Source organism: Uloborus diversus, chromosome 10 (genome assembly GCF_026930045.1).
Source record: "Uloborus diversus isolate 005 chromosome 10, Udiv.v.3.1, whole genome shotgun sequence".
In the NCBI taxonomy this organism is placed as follows: Eukaryota; Metazoa; Arthropoda; class Arachnida; order Araneae; family Uloboridae; genus Uloborus; species Uloborus diversus.
Genome location: NC_072740.1, coordinates 128,489,724 through 128,511,778, shown reverse-complemented (window position 1 = coordinate 128,511,778; position 22,055 = coordinate 128,489,724). Strand labels below are relative to the sequence as shown.

Genomic DNA, 22,055 nt, shown 5'->3' with positions numbered 1-22,055 from the left:
TTCCATAATTCGTTATGTTTGACAATACGCTTATGATTTTTCCTATTTGAATGTGAATAATGCTCCGCAAAAAGTTTTTTCTTTTGGCTGATAAGGTAGATAGGAAGAGAGTAGTTTAAATGCCATCATTTTCTGAGCAGAAATTATTTCTTGACAAGGCATCACATTTACACATATAGCTACCTAATTGGGAACAAAGTAATTGTAAACTTTTCAACATACAAAAGCAAAGCAACCTAAAAAATTTTATTATTCCCGAGCACAATTCCAACAGTGCTGAAAAAAAAAATCATAGCATCAAGCATGATGCTGACATTACAGATCAAATGGATCAAAAATAAACAATAAAATTGTTATTTCTAATATAGCATCTGCAAAAGGGTGGGCTGAAAAACAACTTTTTTTAAAAATTTCGATGATGGGTAGTGCGGATAAAGTGCCGTTGGTGGAGCAAAGTTCACATATAAAGTTCGAACTTTTTCTGACAATCTTTTGATCTGCCGCAATTAGGTTGAAGTTTTAAAAAAATGCTGTTTTTTCCATGTTTTTAGCCAAAATGAGTAAAAACAGTATATTTATATTTTTGATGATGAATTGCGTGGAAAAGGTGCCACCGGTGGCACTTAACTACCATAAAAGTTTTGAGGCTTGTGGTACAGTTCTTTTCTTAGCCACAAATGAGTAGAAGATTTATTAATTTTCAGTTTTTTAACGTTTTCAACAAATTTTCTCAAATAGTACAAATTTTGTTTTCCCCATATTTCTCTACCATTATTATATAGTTTTAACGCATATGTGCTGCATTTTTAGATGTGTGGTGTGTCATGAATTAACTACTTATTGCATATAAAATTTTAAATTTGAAATGTGCTATTCGAAACTTTGTACAGCTGCGTTAAAAATTAAGGTTAAAGCACAGAATTCAACAAACTAAAGATGGTGTGGATGTACAGAAAATTCCCGCTTGTACTTTCATCAGACAATTTATATCTACACTGTTTTAGGTGATAAAGCTTTTTTCGAGTTGAATTTCTGCTTTTTAGCACTTTTACTTAGCTATAATGAAAGCATCTTTTCTTTCATGGCTATCTGCAAATTCCGTGCTATTTTAGAGATATTCTATTTCTTCACACAGCTAGCATAGGACTTCAGGTTCTACAATTTTTTTGGATAATATGTTTATTCTAGTTTCTTGTGACAAAAGACGTTTTGTGATTCGAGGTTGGCTGATATTGGTTGAGAACACAACAGAGCATATTGTCGTATTCAGTTTATTATAAAAACTACTGAATATTTTGAACTTAAATTTTGAATACCCATATAAAATCTCTTCGACATTGTTTTTCCATCAAAATAGAATAGGGATCCACATCATACATTTTTCAAATATTGATTTAATGATTCATAAAAATTAGAATTTCTTTTTGACACAGTATATGATGTCATTATTGTTGGCTTGGTTCATATTTAGTTATAAAATAACAATCTTTGCTGTATTCAAGGTGGTTTTGGTATTATATGCAAAATCATCAAAAATCTTTTAAACATTACAAGATTTTTTCTTTCTTTGTTTTTTTTTTTTTTTCAATTTTATAGTGAAGCAATGGCTGGAGCAAATAAACCAAAATTTGGTATACAAAGTTAAATGATGATGCTGATCACAAATATCTGAAAAAAAAGGGGGTTCTCATGTAATATTATAAAGTTGGTGCAGATTTTAATATGAAGATGGCTCTTAACATCAATTAGGTAATGGAATTATTTAGAATACATTATTTCTGGAGGGAAAAAAACCTCACATGTGTCTCAAGAGTCAATAGTCTTTGAATGTGATTCATTTTTTTTTTTTTTTTTTTTCAATGACTGTATTGTAGGTTAAAATTAAAGTAACTTCAGATCGGAAATATTTACAGGATGCAGAAAGATGAAAGTTTCAAACAAGATTCACATTTTTCTGTTCAGCAAATGCTTTTATTGATATGCTTAAAAAAAGGTTTTTACTCAACCAGAATAGAAATTATGAAAATATTAACAGAAATCTTTGCAATATTTTAAAAAAAATCAATGTTTAAAATACATTAAAACTATGCAGAATAAAAAAGAATACAGTAACAATACTAATTTTCAGAGAGGCATCAAAAACTTATTTCCAACACATAAATAGTTAATTTCTGTGTTTAGTGCAATTTCTCTGCTTAGACTATCACTAAAATATTTGAAAATTGATGGGAAAAGAAAATGAAGGAGTGTGGAAGTTTTAATTAATTGCCAGTGTCTTCCCCCTATAAATTTTGCTACTGATGTGAAGATGCAAAGTTAATGGAAATGAAGTGAGATTCCAATTATGATTGACATCAAGGTGGGTATGGAGGTCCACTAAATGCTCAACATTTCTTAGAGAAGCTTAGTACAATTATACAGTAAAATATAAATATCGTTAAGTACAATATTGAAAGAGGTTCGGAAAAAAATGGAGAATTATTCGCTCTCCATCATTATTTCATCCAACTTTTTCAATAAACTTAGATATCAAAAAAAAAAACATAAAGGGTTTCCTAAAAGCGCATTTCTACACAGCTAAATAAGTACCACATTAAAATGATTGTGAATTTAAAAAATCACCATAGATATTGTTGTTCAATTTATATTAAGATTAACTTTTCCTTGACAAAGAAGCTTTAATTTTTTAACACAATAGCTGAATATTAGACATTTTTAACCAAATTAATAAATCAGTATCAACAAATTTGTAACACAGGACAAACCCCGTTTCAAAGGCATCAAGAATGGTGATCAGAATTTAAAAACATTACCTGTGTCTGGAAGTATTCTTCATCAGGGGTGCTTAAAATTTCTACAGCAGCAATATCAAGATGCATCATGATATGGCGAAAAGAAGGCCTATTTCTTGGTTTCCCACTCCTATGTGTAGCAAAAATCAAAATAATTTAAAAATAAATACAGAAAATGATAGTTTTAGCACATTGACAACCAAATGTTTTTTTTTTTTTTTTTTTAAATTAGAGCATTTTGAAAAAATTAATGTATGCTGTCTACAGAAATTTTTCAATGTTAAACTTTTAAAAGTTGAACTTATTTCTTCCGATAATACTTTTCAACAAAACAGAATAGGGAACGGGGAAAAAAAGTTAGTACATATCGCCGCCTCAGAGCAATAGTAAGATATATATTCCCAGAAAATCCACTTAGATATACTGTTGCTCTGAGACAACAATATGAGTACTAACCAAGCAATAGCAAATAATTTTGCACTGCTCACTTTCCTTTCTTATCATACAACTTCCAAAACTGCAAATTTTAATGGAATGTTCAGATTTCTTTTTGTTAAACTTACATTATAGTTTTATAGGAATCATGTTTGAAGAGCACAAACATGGCACCAATCTTATCCATAAAAATACGCTCTAATGCAATTCCTGAAGGCGCTTTTGCATCAAAACTTATTACAATTAGTTTAAAAGATACATGCAATATGAAAAAAAATCAGAACTAAGCTTATTGTTTGAATTTGAAAAACAAATAAAATGAAAACAAAATATTAAATGCTGTAGTATAGTGATAATTTGATCTCAATCCTTTGTTTAAGATGTTGACACAACAACAATATTTAATAGAACACATGAACTGTGGTATGAGGCAAAAAACTTTAGCCACACAAATAGTGCAATTAAAAATGAGAGATAGGAGAAATAAATTAAGGACCTAAAAAATTTGGTAACTTTAAATTTTAAGTAAAAATATAATCACTTACAATACAGCAAATAATAAGTTAATATTGATACATTGAGGAATCACAACAGGTTTCCATCCTTTTAAATTAAGCAGAACAATTTATTATAGAAGGCAGGGTTGGTATAAAAACCGGTTTTTTGAAAAAAACAAAAAAAAAACTTTTTTTTTTTGGTTTAAACCGGGTTTTTTTTGGTTTAAATACTATTTGTAAGAAAAACAATTTTACTTTAGGAAAAGAATGAAGATTTTATTAATTAACAGTTAAGGAATGTTTAATATTCATAATTGTACCTAATTTCTTGGTAGTTAATAAAATAATTAAGAAAAAATCTCGTAATTTTATTTCCTCATACGTAGATATTTCTATACGAGAACATTGTTTGAAAATCTTTTAACTATTATAAAAAATACAGTATGCAAATAGGCCCTGGTATAAATAATCAAAGAAATAATTTACTGTGATAGTTCAGACATTATGAATTAGAAATAACCAAGGATGAAGTCCTGTAAATTTTTAATTTCCTCATAATCATAGCTATCTACAATAAATAAAAAAAGAAAAGGAAAATTAAAATCACGTATTCTTAAACATGGAAAGTATTTTTCACTATCTACAAATGAATCACAAGTCTGTACATAACAGAACTTTAAAAATCAAAAGATCAAAGCATATTTTGTTTAAAGATTTAAGAAAAGAAGTTACAAATCATGTATTTTATTCACCTAATGTATCAATGACAACAATTATAGGAGCAGGACAAGTATAGGTTTTAAAAAAATCATTATGTTTTCCATTGTAGACACTTTCTCCTGGTTTAATGCATTTAGGAATACATTTTTTTTCGTCAAAGAAAAAAGAATAATTAAAAGGTTTAGTATGAAAATACTCTTAACATATTTTTCTGATGAAAACTCATAAAAATTAATGTTTATTGATTCTTTCGCCAGTCATACATGATAGTTTTTATTATTTTGGGATAAAAAAAAGTTTTTTGAAAAGATAAAATTTGGCATTTTTTTTTATAAGAGCACTTAGTTACAGATATATTTTCTGTTTTCATAATTTTATGTATTTTCTTTTCTTGTTCAAACTGCATCATCTATCGGGAATGCAAAAAGTATGCAAGTAAATTTATAAGCCGAATTTTATGCCCACTGTAAGTGTTTTTGGACTTCTTTAGTCATTTTTTTTTCTCGTCATTTAAATATTCTTTAGCGTTAAAATTTATATATCATATGAAATGCATTGCTTCAATGGTACATAATCAATCTCAATAAATCTTAAGTAATCAAGCAAATTTAGTAAGTTAAGTTTTGGTTGAAATATGCTTTTTGGACTATTTTGAAATGCATAAGTTTGAAAAATAATGATAATTGAATTAATAAAAAAAGAGCTACTTGGATTTTTTCTCAATGTAATTTTAGAAAAATTTAGTTGATCTACCTTGTATATTTATGTACCTGATAGTAAAGCTGCATTGATTTAAAAAGAGAAAAACTATTTAGCAAACTTACATAAACTTAAAAAATATAAGTTTCTAAATTTATTCAATCTGTAATTTATCTATAAAGCTTTGCTGGTTACTTTGCATCAATTAGATTTTACTCTTTGCAATAGCATGTAAAATTTAAGAAAACATTTGGGGGAAAACAATGAAGATTAAAAAAAAAAAAATTTTTTTGGAAAAAAAATCACATGGTTTAAAAAAAACACTTGGTTTAAACCCTGGTTTAAACCAATGTGGTTTAAACCAAACAACCCTGATACAAGGTTTAAAAAAAAAGTGGTATGAAAAGAAAAGAACACATATAAAAAAATACTTTTGAAAAGCATACTTCAATTGGATAAAAATTAAGCCCAAAAGTTATACTAGATGAATTTTACCCTAAACTACCTGACAAAATAATGGGACAGGAAAGCTTTTGTAAAGCATAAAATACCGTCACAACATTTTCTAGTTTTTTGGCTCACAAAATAAAAATGCAACCAATCTGCAAGTATAAATTAAATTTTAAAAAGATTTTCTTTTAAAGACCTACACATAAAAATAAATATTTTATGCCTTGAAAGAATAGAAAAAAAAAACAATAATGGCTACAAATTTTAAACAAGATTATCTGAATGACAGCTGGACATTGTACTCAAAACACAAAAATTTTTTAAAGCTAAAACTAACTAAATTAGTTAAATTAAGACCTTATACATTCTACCAATCATGAATGAGCATATAAGTCATATAGGTGCCCTCAGTAGAGCATTGATAGATAACGCCATGGTCTACTTTCAGTTTTTTTCAAGTTTAGAAATATAGCATCTAAATAAAAATCGGATTAGATCTCATAGTTCAACACATAAAACCTCATTTGCCTGGGTCCCATCACTGCTTTGACACTAGTTTTGAAAAAATTGAGTCATTTGTTCAAAATCCATTACTGAGATCACAGAGGAAAACCTGGAATGAAGTTAGCAAGGTGCCATGATGAATCTCATTTTTAAGCTCCTAAGCAACTATTTTGACAGACATAGGAAAGTTTTTAAGAAAAAACTATAGCATTGATATAAGTTTAACCAACAAAATGCAAGCGAAAAACGCTCCAAGAATTTTTAAGAAAGGATTAGGTAATGTATTGATTTATCTAAGATTTTAACATTTGTTTCTTGGTTTGAATTATTAAAATGCCTTTCTCAAATAATAGCAATATTTTTATTTCAACAATGCATACATCAATATAACACTTAATTTTATTTAGAAATATGAGAATGAAAAATTACTAAATCAAAAATAACATAAAATATAAACTAAAATAACAAATTTGCAGGTTACTTTCCTTTTCTAGTTTGCATAATATCACATTGAAAACATTGTCTTTTTGATTGAGAATGAAAAAAAGGTTTCAACAAAATCCATACTTACCAGCACTGTTTAAGAAGTAATTTAAAACCATCAGGACAAGTTGAAGGAACTGGTAAATGAAGGCTGTTACTTCCAACACCCCATATAACTGCTGAAGAGTCTACTCCTTTATAGGGTGTTTCACATGTTAATAGTTCCCATAATACAACACCAAAGGACCTAAAATGCACAAGACACAGAAAAAAAAAAAGACTTTTAAAAACATAAAATAAAGATTCAACCAAAAAATATTCCATAGAATGATTTTCCAAAATTCATATAAAATATGTCTTCCCAAAAGTATTCCCCTACTTAAGAATGGTAGATGGACATTAAGTCCATTGATAAAACTTAAGTAATTGCAGTACACTACAACCTCAATATCTCGGGAAGAGAATAAATTTCCAAAATATTGAGTTTTGGAGTTATTGAGGGTTCGAAAAAATTACATTAGAAACTTTCACAATAAGATATGTATATGTTATGCATATGAGCTATGGTACCTTTTGGCATGATGATTAATAAGTTAATCTTCAACCTTTTATTGGATTTGAAATTTATTTACATCTTTCTTTTGATGTAACAGGATCTGATATTAAATTTTTGACTGGTTACTAGAAATTGTTAAACTGGATTGTTAGCTGTTTCGGAACAAGCAGATTTCCGATCCTTCATTTTTCAGTAATTCTTTCTGCATAGTTTTTCCCAATAACTTGACTGAACACTTATTATTATAAAAAGTGTACTAGAAAGATTTTTGGAACGAATGGTAATGTCGACTTTTTTTCTATTCTACAAAACTAAAAATCCTAATTTTATCTTTAACCAATAGCACATTCAAAATCTTTTCACTTGAAAACTGATGACCCTCTGTTCTCAAAGTGGGCAACACGTTTGGAAGAAAAGCAAAAAATCTAAACTCTGGGGAAAACACTGATAAAAAAAAACTACAGTACCCCTCTCATACACACTACCCTATTATCTTGGCTCAATCTCCTATTAAAATTTCCAATAAAAAGGACGAAAAAGTGCAAGCAAATGTCTTCGGAACTGTTTCTACTACAAAAATTGTCGAAGAAAAACACTGCAATTGAAGTTGATACTAATACAAATGTGACGACCAGCAGCAGGCTCTGGGCCCAGCTAGGCTGGTCAATTTATAAGTCCTCAATGAAGGTCAATGGCCCTCTAAATGCAACCAACCACCTTTCTCATTACAAACTCGTCCAGTAAGCTGTTCCACGTGGCCACAACCCTACTAATGTGGAAATTTTCCCTTACTTCCAAGTTAGCCTGAGACAATGATCATTTGTCATACTTTCCACGTGAAAATTAACCTATTAACACTTTTCATTTTGATAAATTTAAACAACTACACCATGTCCTCAGACTCCCTTTGCTCTAGGCTATACATATTAAGACTTTTAAGTCTGGTATCATAATCTAAAGATGAAAGTCCAATTACTAGCATAGTAGTCCTTCTTTGAACCCTTTCCAATGAAGAAATATCTTTCTTAAGATAAGGAGACCAAAACTGAACAGCATACTCCAAATGAAGTCTTACCAAACTTTAGCACAAAGGCAGAAAAACCTTTACAGATTTGTCGGAAACAAATCTATTAAAAAATCCAAGCATTCTATTGGTCTTGTTACTTGCAATTCTCCACTGATGATTAAACTTGAAATCTTGATTTATTGAGACACCCAGATGAATAACAATTTCTGTCTCACTAATGACTGAACCCTGTAAATAACAATTGGTATGCTTATTTCGAGGACCTAAATGTAGCACTTGACTTTACCCAACATTAACTATGGGCTAAAAAATAAGTGCAGTATGGCATTAACTGCCATACCCCACTTGTCTGCCAATTTAGTAATTTGATCTAAATCCTTTTGCAGCTGTTTTTTTCATTCTTTATTCTCTACAACCTCCATAACATTGACATCATGAGCAAACAAGTTCAAGAGTTTCCAGAATGAATTTCATGAGTATCATTCATAAAAATATTCAACAGAAATGGCCCTAAAACTGATCTTTAAGGAACCTCACTTAAAGTATCACTCCTTTTAGAATGATTTCCCATAACAAATATTCTTTGTTTCCTTCCAATCAGCCAATATCCTAACCCAAAGTAAAATTTTCCCTCCTATTCCTATATCAGCTAGCTTGCTTGCTTAGTAGAGCAACATGCAATACCTTACCGAAAGCTTTTTGGAAATCAATATAAACAACACCTACACACTTTTTGTTATCTAAAGCCTAGTCATAGAAATGCAATAAATTAGTAGCACACTATTTACTCTTCCTGAAGCCATACTGCAAAATAGTCAAACTATTAATTTCTAAGGAATTCATACTTGTTCTGTGTGAAATTTTTTGACGCATCAAGGGTTTCGAAAATATATTTTGAGATAACTATGGGAAATGCTATGGAAAATGCAGGGGATTTTTTTTTGGGGGGGGGGGGTATCAAGGGTTTTGAGATAAAATAAGTATTTAGGGTTAAAAAAATGCTCTAAAGAATAACAAAAAATAATATCAATTGTCAAAGAACATTAAATCAGTTAGGCAAGCAAAAGCGCTAAGCAAACAAAATGAGTAAGTTGCTGAAATAAAATACATTATCAATTTCTAAACAAAAACAATACCATCAAAGAGTATGCGTGTGCTAAATTTAAAATGTTTATCATCATAGAGTATGCCAAGAGATAAATTTATGTTTCTTCTTGTTATTTTGTTCATATTTTCCTCAACAGGTGGTGCTTGTACAGAGGCGCTAAAAACAGTATGAGGAGATGAGCCTCTGGTTTTTTTATTATTCTGTGGTAACAATATGCTTTCAGTTGTTATAGTGAAACTTAAAAAAAAAAAAAAATCAGAACATTCAAATGGTGTGGTACATATTTATGTCTATGAACACTCTCAATACCCCATCAGATTCAAGAAGAAAAATCAATCTGATCTATGTTCAGACTTAAAAAATAACCTTCTACCTCAGGAGAACAAAAATGTAAAGCATAAAAAAAAAGAAAAATATTTTAAATAGTAAAATCTAGAAAAAATAATTGTCTAAACATAAAATAATTTCTCGGGATTTTCATATTATTCATACTAATTGCTTTTAGAAAATGAAAAATACTGATGAAAAAATAATAGTTTTGTAAATTGATCCAGGAAGTTTTACCAACATTGTCTATTGATATCACTTTGCTTGGAGCTAACCAGCTTTTTAGGATTCATCTTATATTTAAATTTAGGCAAGTTTACTTCTGTTCTGATGACACATTTTCACAGCTTTGAATAAAGAATTTTGTGTCCATGTACCTCTTCTCTGGTTTAAACTTTTCCTCGAAGAAATTCGCTTCTTTTGCACTCAGAAATTGAAGGCATGAGTCATTTCCAAGCATTTTTTTACTTAATGACTCATGCCTTCTTGTTTGCTTACTTAACAAGCATTTTCTTTTACTACCTTGCTTTTTACATTTTATTTTGTATTTCTTCATTTTTGAACTTCCAGATCCTACTTTTATCATAATTTTTGTGTAAGCATTTTTAAGTTATGGTTCTTTATCAAATTATATTACTGTAATTTGCAGTTTGAGTTCTTTTTTTCTGGTTAATGTTCTGCAATATTCTATACAATAATGCTCTTCAAAATATTTGGGTTTTTATAAGGAATAGCCCATCTATATTTACTTTAACTACAAAAAAATATAAATAGATGAATGAAATGTAGATTTTTAGCACTTTCTAAGCACTATCTCAACACTGTTTAATATTTACAGTTTGTAGCAGGGCACTGCAGTCAGTTAAATGTAATTATCTGTATATTATCATTGGTGGTAGTACATACTTTTTCATCCCATCTAAATATTCTTTTTCACATAATGGCTTATAATTAACATGCTTTGAAGTATGGCATCGGCAATATTTCTGATTTATTACAAATTGCATACAACTACTTTGTACAAAACATAGCACAAGTAATTTGCTAAAAACTTAGGGTAAACTAGTTTTTCAGAAAAACGTACCATGGACACAAGGAAGGTCTCAAATAACATGTCAAAACATACTAGTATTCCTAAACATATTAGCATTTTTCTTTACATGTGTATGCCTGAATCTTAAGAGCTTTTTACATTTTAGAGAAGAAGTTTCTGATGACGACTAAAGGAAAACAGAAGTTTAGCTTTAGTTTTCACTTTACTACATCTCCTAGATTATCTTTAGATAATCAAGGAGATATCTGTTCTGTATTACATTGAATATCCTATATCCTCTATATCTTATGTAACAGAAAAATATTAGAGTAGATCACAAATAATTCAAGGTAACAAAACAAACTGCAAAGGCATAAAGTATCATGCTAGAAATTCTTTATTGGTCCTTTATAAGGTGTGAAAAGGCACTTAGAAATATAAAATGGTAGAAATATTTCCCAAATGCAAATTGCAGGTCTAGTAGCTGATGTTGCACAAATAGCTTAACTTAAGCAAAAACACATCCTAATACTTTTCATCAAATGCACTTCTACCGACTAAAATATTGCAAATTTTTCTTAACTAAATTTTTTTATATAATAGGGTGCCTAAATAGGGTTAAACAACTTTGTATTTTACCTGCCATAATCAAAGGGGCAATATTTAAAACTACTGAAAGTCATTTGAGATTTTGTGATTTTTTCGTAACTATAGTCCCTTTTTTCACAACAGAACATACAATTTGAAACAACCATTTGACATTTGGTAATGATCCATACATTGGCAGACTTTACTACTGTTGATGAAAATGATTTGCACCAAGAACTTCTTTAAAATACCACTACTACAAGTCAAGTAGTTTACCAAAACAAATAATTTTTTCGCTCTTCACAGGATGGTTTGTGATTTGATGCAGCATAACAAAGATATAGAGAAGCAGATTTCTTTCTAAAAAAAACCGCAAAAATACAATAAAACAAATATCTTTCATCTTTCAGTTACTTCTGATAAAAAATAATTCACTTTAATGCTAAATGAAGAGAGTTAATGGTCTCAGTTTGATCAGCTTACAAGCTGCAGTATAAAAAGAATTTCTCTTTAACAAGGAACTCTTGTTTGCTCGTGGGAGGAACTGTTATTGAATCCTCTACACACAAAGTTAGAGCATCTGAAATTGAGTCAAACTATCTACAACCCAGTGTGATGATAAATAAAATGCATGCCACATTAAACAAGAAATGAAACAAGTAAGATAAAAGGATATCTTTCCTCAAGCAATACTACACCATATACAACTGTGATGGTTAGCTCAAACCAGTGTGAGCTAAACAGGAACTATTGTGAGGCTTTGAAAAGTTGAGCTCTGACTCTGACAATGTTGACCTCTGTTTCAGAAAATAAGGAGGGGTAATTGGTGCTGAGTTGAGTTGAGAAACTTTCTTAATAGTTTTTCAAAAGTATTCCAACTAAAATCTGAGCCAATAACGCGTCTATTTTTCACTAAACTCTCCTAAAACAGGTAAACATAGTCAAGGTCACAGCTCAACTAACCGGAGCTGCACTATACATGGGCAAGCCAAGATATCATTCTGTTCTTGCAGGCTAACTTATTTTCAAGGCTCAATCTTTAAATTATCAGCAAAAGTTCTTTTTGAAGACATTGTACTTCTTGGGTTGTGATATCAGTTTAGACACCTCGCTAAAATGTTGGGAAGAAAGTGGATGGACTGTGGAATTGAATGGTTAATATAGTCATTGTTTTATTTTCCAACAGGAGTGCTTCAGATTTTAACATAACAAAGGCATGCTCAACTTTATACAACAGTTCTTTTCTTTATTTTGTTTCTTTTTTCCCCCTTAGCAAGAGCAAATTAATCTTGAAAATGGATTTGATAAACTGTAATAATGTAACTCAATATAGTAAAGTAGAACCTGCTTATTATAATATTGGTTTAAAGAATAACCTGCTTCATGTAATACATTTTCAATGTACCAATCCAATGTAATGTGTTATTTTGATTCTGATTAATGGAATATCCCGCTTATTAGTATATTTTTTCGTGTCAAAATGGCTATTCTCCATTTAGAGGATTCGACCGTTATTCAAATAGACAAAACTGCATTTAAAAACTTGCAGAAAAAGTTTTTTAAGTTTTGCTTCAAATTTTGTACAAAACATGACTGCTGAAAAGTTACATAAAACTATGAATTTGGAAAAAAATGTTTTTCTCCTAGTCCAACCTATTTTTAAATAATGCATGAAATAATTTAGGAAGAGCATCCACCATTATTAAGACATTTTACTTACCAAATATCAACTTTTTCAGAGCAAACTTCATTTCTAATGACTTCTGGGGCCATCCATGCAACAGTCCCAGCAAATGACATTTTAAACACTTTTATCATTATACTGCTTACTAGTCCCAAAATCAGATATCTTCAGAACATCATTATAACCAATCAAAATGCTAAAGGAAAAACATTAATATCAAATTATAAAAAGGATTAATATCAAGACAGCAATAATTAAAAAAGATTTAAAAGCAGAGCTGTAACTACAAAAAAAAAAAAAAAAAAACCACTAAGCTTTTTTACAATAATGTATAAACCCTCCAGCCTTTTTTTCAAGTCAACCTTAATATAGTACAACTTTCTCGAATCCCCAGGACAGGAACAAAATTTGGCACATTCAATTATTTAGCTTTACATTAGCCATTTTGTAGGAGTTAAAAACATAGAATGATGAGGAACACATTTTGCTCTCCTTGCTTGAAAACTGGTCAGCTACAAAAAATTAACTCCTGCCCACAAAGTGCGCACATGCTTTGAAGAAAATTGCAAAGAATCCTTTGCAGTGAAACAGATAAAAGGACTTATTAATTTCTCTGAAAACCACATTCCCTATTATTACATCCCAACACCCTATTCTTATACTTTCCAGGAAATAGGGGTCAATAACTACAAGCATGATGTATTGGGAACTGGTTCTACTAGAAGAATTGGAGAGGAAAAACAGCAATTAGAATTTGCTTCTGGGAGAAAATTTCGACCTATGAAGGGTTTTGAAAAATTAATTTTGAGATAACTATAAAAACAGGGCTGTTGAGTCGGTGAGTTGGACTGAATTTGGGGTAAAGGAGTTGGAATCCCAAACTCAGAATTCATTAGAAAACATGCCAAAGCAGACCTCCTTTTTTCTCCAATTTTCACCGACTCTCCTTACATTAAAAAAAAAATCAACTGCAAATTGGTCTAATTTATGTATAAAGACCTACTGATAAGAAAATAACTGCCATTGGAAACTAGCTAGATTCTATATTTATCAAACTTTCTTTCTGTAATAGCTACCTTCGTTAACCCGCTAGTTCACTTGCGTTTATAACTTTCTTAAACTAATAGTAACTGTTCACAAATATTTTGTTCCCTAATATTTTGTAAGTAGAAGAAGTTCTTGAAAAAAAAGTAATCACTTTCAAATAATAATTCTTTTATTTTGATTTCAGTCATAAAATAGTAAAATAAATGTATCCCTGGAGGAAGTTGGGGCTCAAAGCCTGGGTAGAGACTTATAAAGGGCAGCAGAATCAAATAAGTTTTGGTGAGAGAGCACTTATCCAAAAGATGCAATAAAACATAACAAATGCTTTATTAATCTCAAGACTATTCCATAAACTTGGTTCTCATTAAAAGGTATTAAATAAAATCAGTATATGATTTCTTGATTACAATGCTCAATAGAAGTTAATTTTGTTTTTAAATCTTTACATTAAGGTTAATCCTAACGCAGCCAATAAAATTTAAATTCAAAATTGAGAAGAAGAAACATAAGTATAGTTTCAAAGCTATTCGTAAAAAGCTGCATTCTGCCACATTTTGTGTAAAATTTGCTCTACATTCATATCGCTGCCTCAGAGCAACAGCAGGATATTTATATGCTATTCCTGAGATTAGATGTCTATGTGTTGCTCTGATGCAACAGTATGTACCCATTCCCTCCCAGCAACATAGTATTCTATTCTCATTGAAATTTTATAGAGAAAATGTAATTTAAGATTTACGAAGGAAAAATTTTCGAAACGTAAGTATTTATATTTTTTATAAACTCTTAAATTACCTTGGGATGCCCCCCCCCCCCCACTCCCAGATAGGTATCACTCAGAGTTTTTGCAAAAAAGCTTCTTTCTTTCAAAAAATGGGGGTTTTGAGTAATCTTACCTTATAAATCATAACTATTGGAAAAATATAGACTTTCAAATTGAATTTCCAACGTTGTATGCATTTTAGGAACTAATAATTCAATCACTTTTTAGGGTTTTTCTTTCTTTTCCCATGAGGGGGGAAAATTGAAAAAAAGAAGAAAGCCAGAGTCGAAGTTGGAGTTGGACATTTCAAAATCCAGGAATTGGAGTCTACCATCCCCCCCCCCCCCCAAAAAAATACCCTGATAAGAAATGTATAGAAGTTATGTAAAATGGGGGAGATTTTTTTTTTTTTTTTTTTTTGAGACATCTCAAGGGTTTTGAGGTAAGGAGGTTCCAGATATCAAAGTTTGACTTTATATAACATAACAGTTGCAGAAACAAGTATCAAGTATAGTATAGTTTTTAATCCACAATGCTGGGGACCAAAGATTTCTTGAATTATGGGAGTTGTTTTCAGATAAAAGAAAAATACTTGGTTCAAATATTTTATTTATTGGATTATACTTATGCGTCCAGATATTAATGTCATAAGAATTAAAATACTTCATTTGAAGAAAACTTTTAATCCAAATTATATATTATTTCCAATCAAAAAACATTAATTTTTTTTTCATTAAAATTATTTGACAAGGAAGTTATAGTGGTTTATTTCAAAAATTCCAGTTTCAGTTTGTAACTTATTTTGTAACTTGTAAACTGTTTAAATATTTTTGGTCCAAACCAAAATTAAAACTCTTGAGGAATGTCTAACTGCTTTATTCTGCTAACCCCACAGAGCTTATCAATGGACTCACCAACAGCAACACAATCCATTGAGGATTTTTCTCCAGGTGCTTTCACCCTGTTTATTTGAAACAAGATATCATGTAGAAAAACTACAAGAGTCCTTGATATTTTTTAAATACAAACTTTTGGGGAAAAGTTAGAGGAACACACTTTTCTTCTGTTCCATTTATTTATATACACTGCTCGACATTGAAAATGTAACACCAAGAAGAAGTGGTCAGAAACTGATGAAATTTGGAAAAAAGAAGAGACAGCAAGGAATAATAAATGATCTTAATTTCAAAATGATAGGCAGAATACAAAGCGAGAAAGGCGTCGGCTCAGTAGGATGTAGGACCACCGCAGACAGCAATACACGAAGAAACACATCTAGACATAGAGTCAAGAAGGGTGCGGATGGTGTCCAGAGGAATAGCTCTCCATTCCCTTTCAACCATTTGCCACAGTTCGTCTTCTGAGGCAAATGGTTGGCAGGGCAGTCTGCAAACAGTGTCCAATCACATCCCACACATGTTCGATTGGTGACAGGTCAGGAGAGTATGGTGGTCAGGGAAGCATCTGTGTGCCTTGGAGAGCATGTTGGCAGATGCGAACACTGTGTGGACGGGCGTTATCCTGCTGAAAAACTGCATTAGGTAGCCCTTGAAGGTAAGGGATTGCCACCAGTCGGAGTACACTATCCAAGTATCGTTGGGCCTTCATAGTGCCCTGAATACGAACTAGAGGTGATATGGAATTGTACGCAATTGCGCCCCAAACCAATATGCCAAGTTGTCGTGCGGTGGGATGTTCCACAGTTACTGCCGGATTAGATGTCTCCACGTCGACGCCACATACTATCACTGGATAAACAAAAGCGGGATTCATCTGAGAACACGACATTTCGCCATTTTGTCATCCATGTCGCTCTAGTCCGGACCATACTAAATGTTGCTGTCTATGTTGTGGGGTCAATGGCAGTCTTCTTAGCTGACACAGAAACATTCAGGGTATCTTGCACCTGCTGCAGAATCGGGGAACAAGTGACTTGTGGGTCTGCTACAGCTTGTTGGTGAATGCGTCGGTCCACGCGTTATGACGTCACTCTGGCTGCCCCTGCACCCCTCAATCTTGCCATATTTCGTTGTTCCAACCATCTTCGGCACAGCCGATGCACCGTGCTCACATCCATGTGGGTATCAGCTGCGATTTGACGTACAGACCAACCTCCCCTTCTTAGTCCGATCACCATACCCCTCATAAATTCGTCTATCTGCTGGAAGTGCCTTCGTTGATGGCGGCCTGGCATTTTCTCGTGTCACACGTATCCTCCAAGACAAAAACAAAATTTCTTCGTCAATTTTCCAGTCGGAAATAACGACATGAATATTGCCCATTCTGCAAGTTCCTTCCCTTATATCTTACTTCACGTGCGTCGGAGAGCTGCGCATTTTACATCATTTACATAACTCAGTGATGTACGTCTACTCTAAAATTTGCATAAATTTCTGAGCACTCCTTCTTGGTGTTGCATTTTCAGTGTCAAGCAGTGTATTAACTCTAGCCATTTCCTTTATTTATTTGAAATTTTAAATTAAAAAAAGAAGTTATTTTTAAACAGTTTCACTAATGTAAAGCAGACTTGAGAAACCAGTTCCGTCTGCTCACTTGACTACATGGAACATCTTGTGGTAGAAAATTGATTCCTTTTCAATCAATGATGGTCCCTCAACTTGTGGGCAAGAACGTTCAATCACAGCTCCAAATAAGCATTGTATAGTTTTCCTTGTAGGAACTTTGAACTTCTGAATAAATGCTTTTCATGAAACATTTAGTTTTGATAAAATGCGTGCCAAAATCTTTTAGTTCTTCTGAACTGAAATAGTGACAGTTGTAACACAAAAACAGAAAATAAGTTTCATGTCTGCCTAATTTGTAATTTTGCATCATAAGAAACATTAAAATATGGGTTTTATGGATAACTGATAAATCAGTTTGTATCGCTACGAGGCTATGGCTTCTTGCATCATTTCAAAGAAAGGGAATTGAAATTAGCGTGGATATATAAATTGGGTAATGAATTATGAAATGTAAGCAAGCAAAATTGATGTAACATGGGTTTGAAGTCATAATAACAATGATTTAATTACTTGCAGTCAGAATAAATACTTTAAATTATTAATGTACAACTTATGAAATATTTTTACTTTAGCAAAAATGCCATAAAGTACATTGTTTTTGGAAATCCCACAGTCACTTTCTGATCAGAAACAATAAAAATTGCAACGCAGGAAATAATTATCAAATTAATTTCCTATCATATGCATTTTCAATTGCGAAAATTTCCAATGAAAATGTTGGACTAAGCTTAAAGCTTTTATTTTCACAAAAATACAAAGAACATTTTTTACACATAATTGGCTAATAACATTTTTTCTTCTTTTAGTTTTAATTCTTTTGTTTTGCCTAAACTAAAAAATTTTTCAATTTTTTTTTAAATTTTTCATTTGAATTTTAGGTTTGGAATTTTTCTTTTGAACTATATTTTTATATCATGAAGGCACTGATTTTCCCCCCTCAACTGACAACAACTGGACTATTAATATACGTTGAAAATTGTCTACACATGTGAGCTATGAGACAGTAATATAAATTTTAACATTCCTTAATATGCTTTTCCTTTGTTGCAAAATCAGTTTAACATTTCCTTTTAAGAATGATGAACTTCTGCATTTTGATATTAGATATTTAAGCAGCTTCAACTTATATTTTTACTCAGATGTTTGTGTCTTTTTCTCTCTCGCTCTCTCTATCTTCTTGTAGGCTTGAATGTTAAACATGAAGTTGTTATACTTGAGTTTTGTCTCTGAGATACAAAGGGAGTGCTACTCCAATGCTGAAATCTTTGCCCAGAAAATAACGGCAGAGTCTAATTCAATTTAGAATCACTTTCCCATGTGCACGTCCGTAGGATGATCCATCTGGTAAGTGAGTGGCAGCGAACCGGTTTCTTATGTCTATGATGCAAACAAATTAATATTTCAATGGTTCTAGTAGTATCTTAACATAGCATTTTGATTTTAACACACAAAAAATTGCTTTATAGAAACAAAGTTATTAAAGTAAGAACTGAACATTTTAAAAAATACTATAAAACCACTTGAATAACATTAATTACTAAGCAAGCAATAAGCTGACTTAGTTTGTCAATATTGAGGGCTTTGTTTACCTTCTGTGAACATTATGAAGAATATACACCATTATTGAATTTAGGATCATGTATTAGAGAAACTCAAACTCTATAACATCTAGAAAATACTTTTTTTCAAATGAAGAATTATAAATTAAATAACTCAATAATTACTTTTCTGACTTCAAATCCCGATGAATAATTTTATGGGTATGTAAATAATTCATCCCATTTGCAACTTGTTTAGACCATTCCATAACTTTCTTAGGTGGAATTTCAGTACCACGACGTAATAAGTCGTGCAAGGTTCCAGATGGACAAAACTCCATGACAATGCAAAAACATGGTGGTTGAACACACACTCCCCTAGAAAACAATAACTAATGAATTTCAAGGCATAAACATCTTATTTTGGATAACAATGAAATATTCTTAATAAAACAGCAGTAATATACTGCATCAATGTATTATATAATAAAAAGTAACCAGCCTTATTGGTTTTCAAATATTAAACATACAACAACAAAATGACATTGGACAAGAAAGCAATTTTTGGCTAAAAACTTCATATTGAAGGTATAAATGGATTAAGTTTATATTTTAGCAAGACAAGAAAAAATATTTTAAAGTAATAAAATCCAATATTATACTTTTGTTTGAGTAGCAACAATATCCTGTAATTAATCAAAACACAAACTTTAATTTAAAGTTAAAAACTGTACATTGGATTTCACGGGTTAAATACTCAACAAAATCACTCAATTTAATTGAAAATATAAAGTAATTTTTTAAAAAATTAAAGTGAAAATAAATGAAAAGTACATTGAGGAGAAATATATTTGTAAGAAAGTTTAAAAAATTAACATTACTAAGTTGAAAAAGATTATATTAGATGTATTAAAAAAAAAGAAAAAAAAAGGTTCAGTGAAAGAGTAGAAAACATTGATACTGAAATATCAAAAAATAAAAATGACCAGCAGAATAAAGCTTTCCATATACAGTAGGTGCTGCTTAATGTGATCACAATTAATGTTATCTTTCACTTAATGTTATCAGAATCGCCCAGTCCCGGAACACTTGTATGTTAACACACGTTAAAAAAGTCGGATATTGTAATCAGCATCTTCGTTTATTGTTATCACTTTTTCATAAACTTTCAATTTTTTCAACGTTTTTGTTCCTCAATTTTTTCTAAAATAATTTCAAGAAATTAAAATACTATTGAAATGATGAATAAAATAAGCAGATATAAGGCAGCATTTAGTTAAAAACCATCCAACATAAAAAATGAGTGAAATACTCACAGGATGCAAAAAGATTAAAACCTCAAATGAGGCATACACTTTTTGGCGTTTGACCTCATTGGCATGATTTCAAAACATATGATTTTGTCAGATATCGCAGAGGATGAAGATTTGAGGGGGGAAATTAGAAAAAATAAGAAAACGGACCGAGAATCAAGAAAAAACGGAATCTTTTTAGATTTTTGAGGAAAAAAAGAGCGCTATGAGGCCTGAAAGAGGCAAAAAGAGGAGGAAAGTTTCAAAAAGCCAACAGAAAAAGCTGTAACTCAGCAAAAGCCAGAGAAATCTCATCTCTGATTATAGTAAATGAAAAATTGAATATCAATGTTTTGAGAATTGGCCAAGCAAATTTTTGTCGGACCAGGGTTCATACACTTTTGGTTAAAAAAAGTTCCCTGACTTTTCCAGGTTTTCCAGGTTGTTTTTTAGAAAATTCCAGGTTACTCGCTTCATTCAAAATTTAAGTTTAAATAGTAATATTTTCAAAATAATTAAAATTGTTTAAAGTAGCGATGCAGAAGAACTAAAACTTCTCCCCTTAGAAAAAAAACTTGTTTTTTTTTTCGTTTGTTTTCTCTGGCAAAATTTTAAGTTTTTTTTAAAAATTTTGTTCAAAATTGTTTTATTTTGTTTACTATTTGTTGAAAACAGAGTACGTTCAACTTATTTTAGCATTTCTTTGATGTCACGTGTAACATTATAGCATTTTGCTGTAGTCCTGCAGCAACCTTTTAGCATACGCTTTTGGTTTACAATACTTTTTATTTTCTTATAAGTAGGTTACACGAAACATATTGAGCAAAATGCAATGCTAAATTTCAGTGTAAATATGATTAACTTGTTGCATCAATCGGCATACCATGTAATGCATAGTAACAAAAATCAACTCCGCCAATCATAGGCCAATGCCAATAATCTTTTTTTTTTTTTCACATATTAAAGGATGCTTACATTAAAATTTCAAACTTTCTTTTCCAGAAAGTAATAGTTAATTTTCAAAAATTCATAACTTTTTGCACATTTAATGTTATCTTCAATATTACACATTGATATAAACGTCCAATTCTGTTTCTGGAAGTTTAAGTCTACTTCCATTGTGCAAACGATCAAATATGGCGACAAAGTGAAAAATTTAAAATAATAAGTAGATTTTTGGATTTGTAGTATAAAAGTAGTAATAAATAATTAATAATCCTTAAAAAACTACAATAAAAGCAAAATAGTCAGTATTTAGCACAAAAGAGTCTAAATCAATTAAAACAAAAAAAACGGTATGAAGATTAAATTTTGCATTTTTCCAGAAAATAATTACAAATTATCTGGAAAAAAGGGCACAATTTGTGTTGTTTTCAATAGTTTGCATTGCAATTAACATCCAATGCCGTTTTCGGGAACTTAGGCACTTGAAAAAGTCTTGTGTACTTCCATCTTGGGAATGACCAAATATGGCGGCTATACCCAAAAATAAGAAATAACTTTTTTTTAATTTGTTGCATGAAGACAATTAAAAAATAATAAATCTTCATGATACTACAATTCATTGAAAAGTTTTTATCACATTTACGTCGGAGGCAGTGAGGATAAGATTAAGTTTTAAGAACAAAATTTTTCATTTCTCAAGAAAATTATTACAAATAATAATAGAAAAACAATTTGCAGACCATTTTTTGTTGTTTTCATCAGTTTTCAATTGAAGAAAACATCCAATTCTGCTTTGTTTTTAGAAACTTATGCATTTTTGGAGCGTATCTACTTCCATCTTGTGAATGACCAAAGATGGCGACTACGTTTCACACGTAGCTGAAATGGTTTTCCGATCAAAAAAAAAACGATTTCCCCCCGATCGACCCTCCCATCTACAGGTTGTGCTTCCGAAGCAGTAAATTGTCTTCTTTCCTGTTGAGTTTGCATAATTGCTGTTCACCTGATTTTTTTTTCCCTTTGGGAACTACTGAGAGCCAAA

At 30.8% G+C, this 22,055-nt stretch overlaps 1 protein-coding gene across 1 annotated transcript in view; it reads right to left on the bottom strand.

The window, feature by feature from the left end:
* LOC129231176 (mitogen-activated protein kinase kinase kinase 13-A-like) overlaps positions 1-22,055 on the bottom strand; it is a 58,011-nt gene that overhangs the window by 12,189 nt on the left and 23,767 nt on the right. The window contains 5 exon segments of the mRNA XM_054865423.1: positions 2,814-2,922; positions 6,669-6,827; positions 12,940-13,022; positions 13,024-13,099; positions 18,963-19,154. Of these exon segments, the coding sequence (XP_054721398.1) occupies positions 2,814-2,922; positions 6,669-6,827; positions 12,940-13,022; positions 13,024-13,099; positions 18,963-19,154 (619 nt within the window).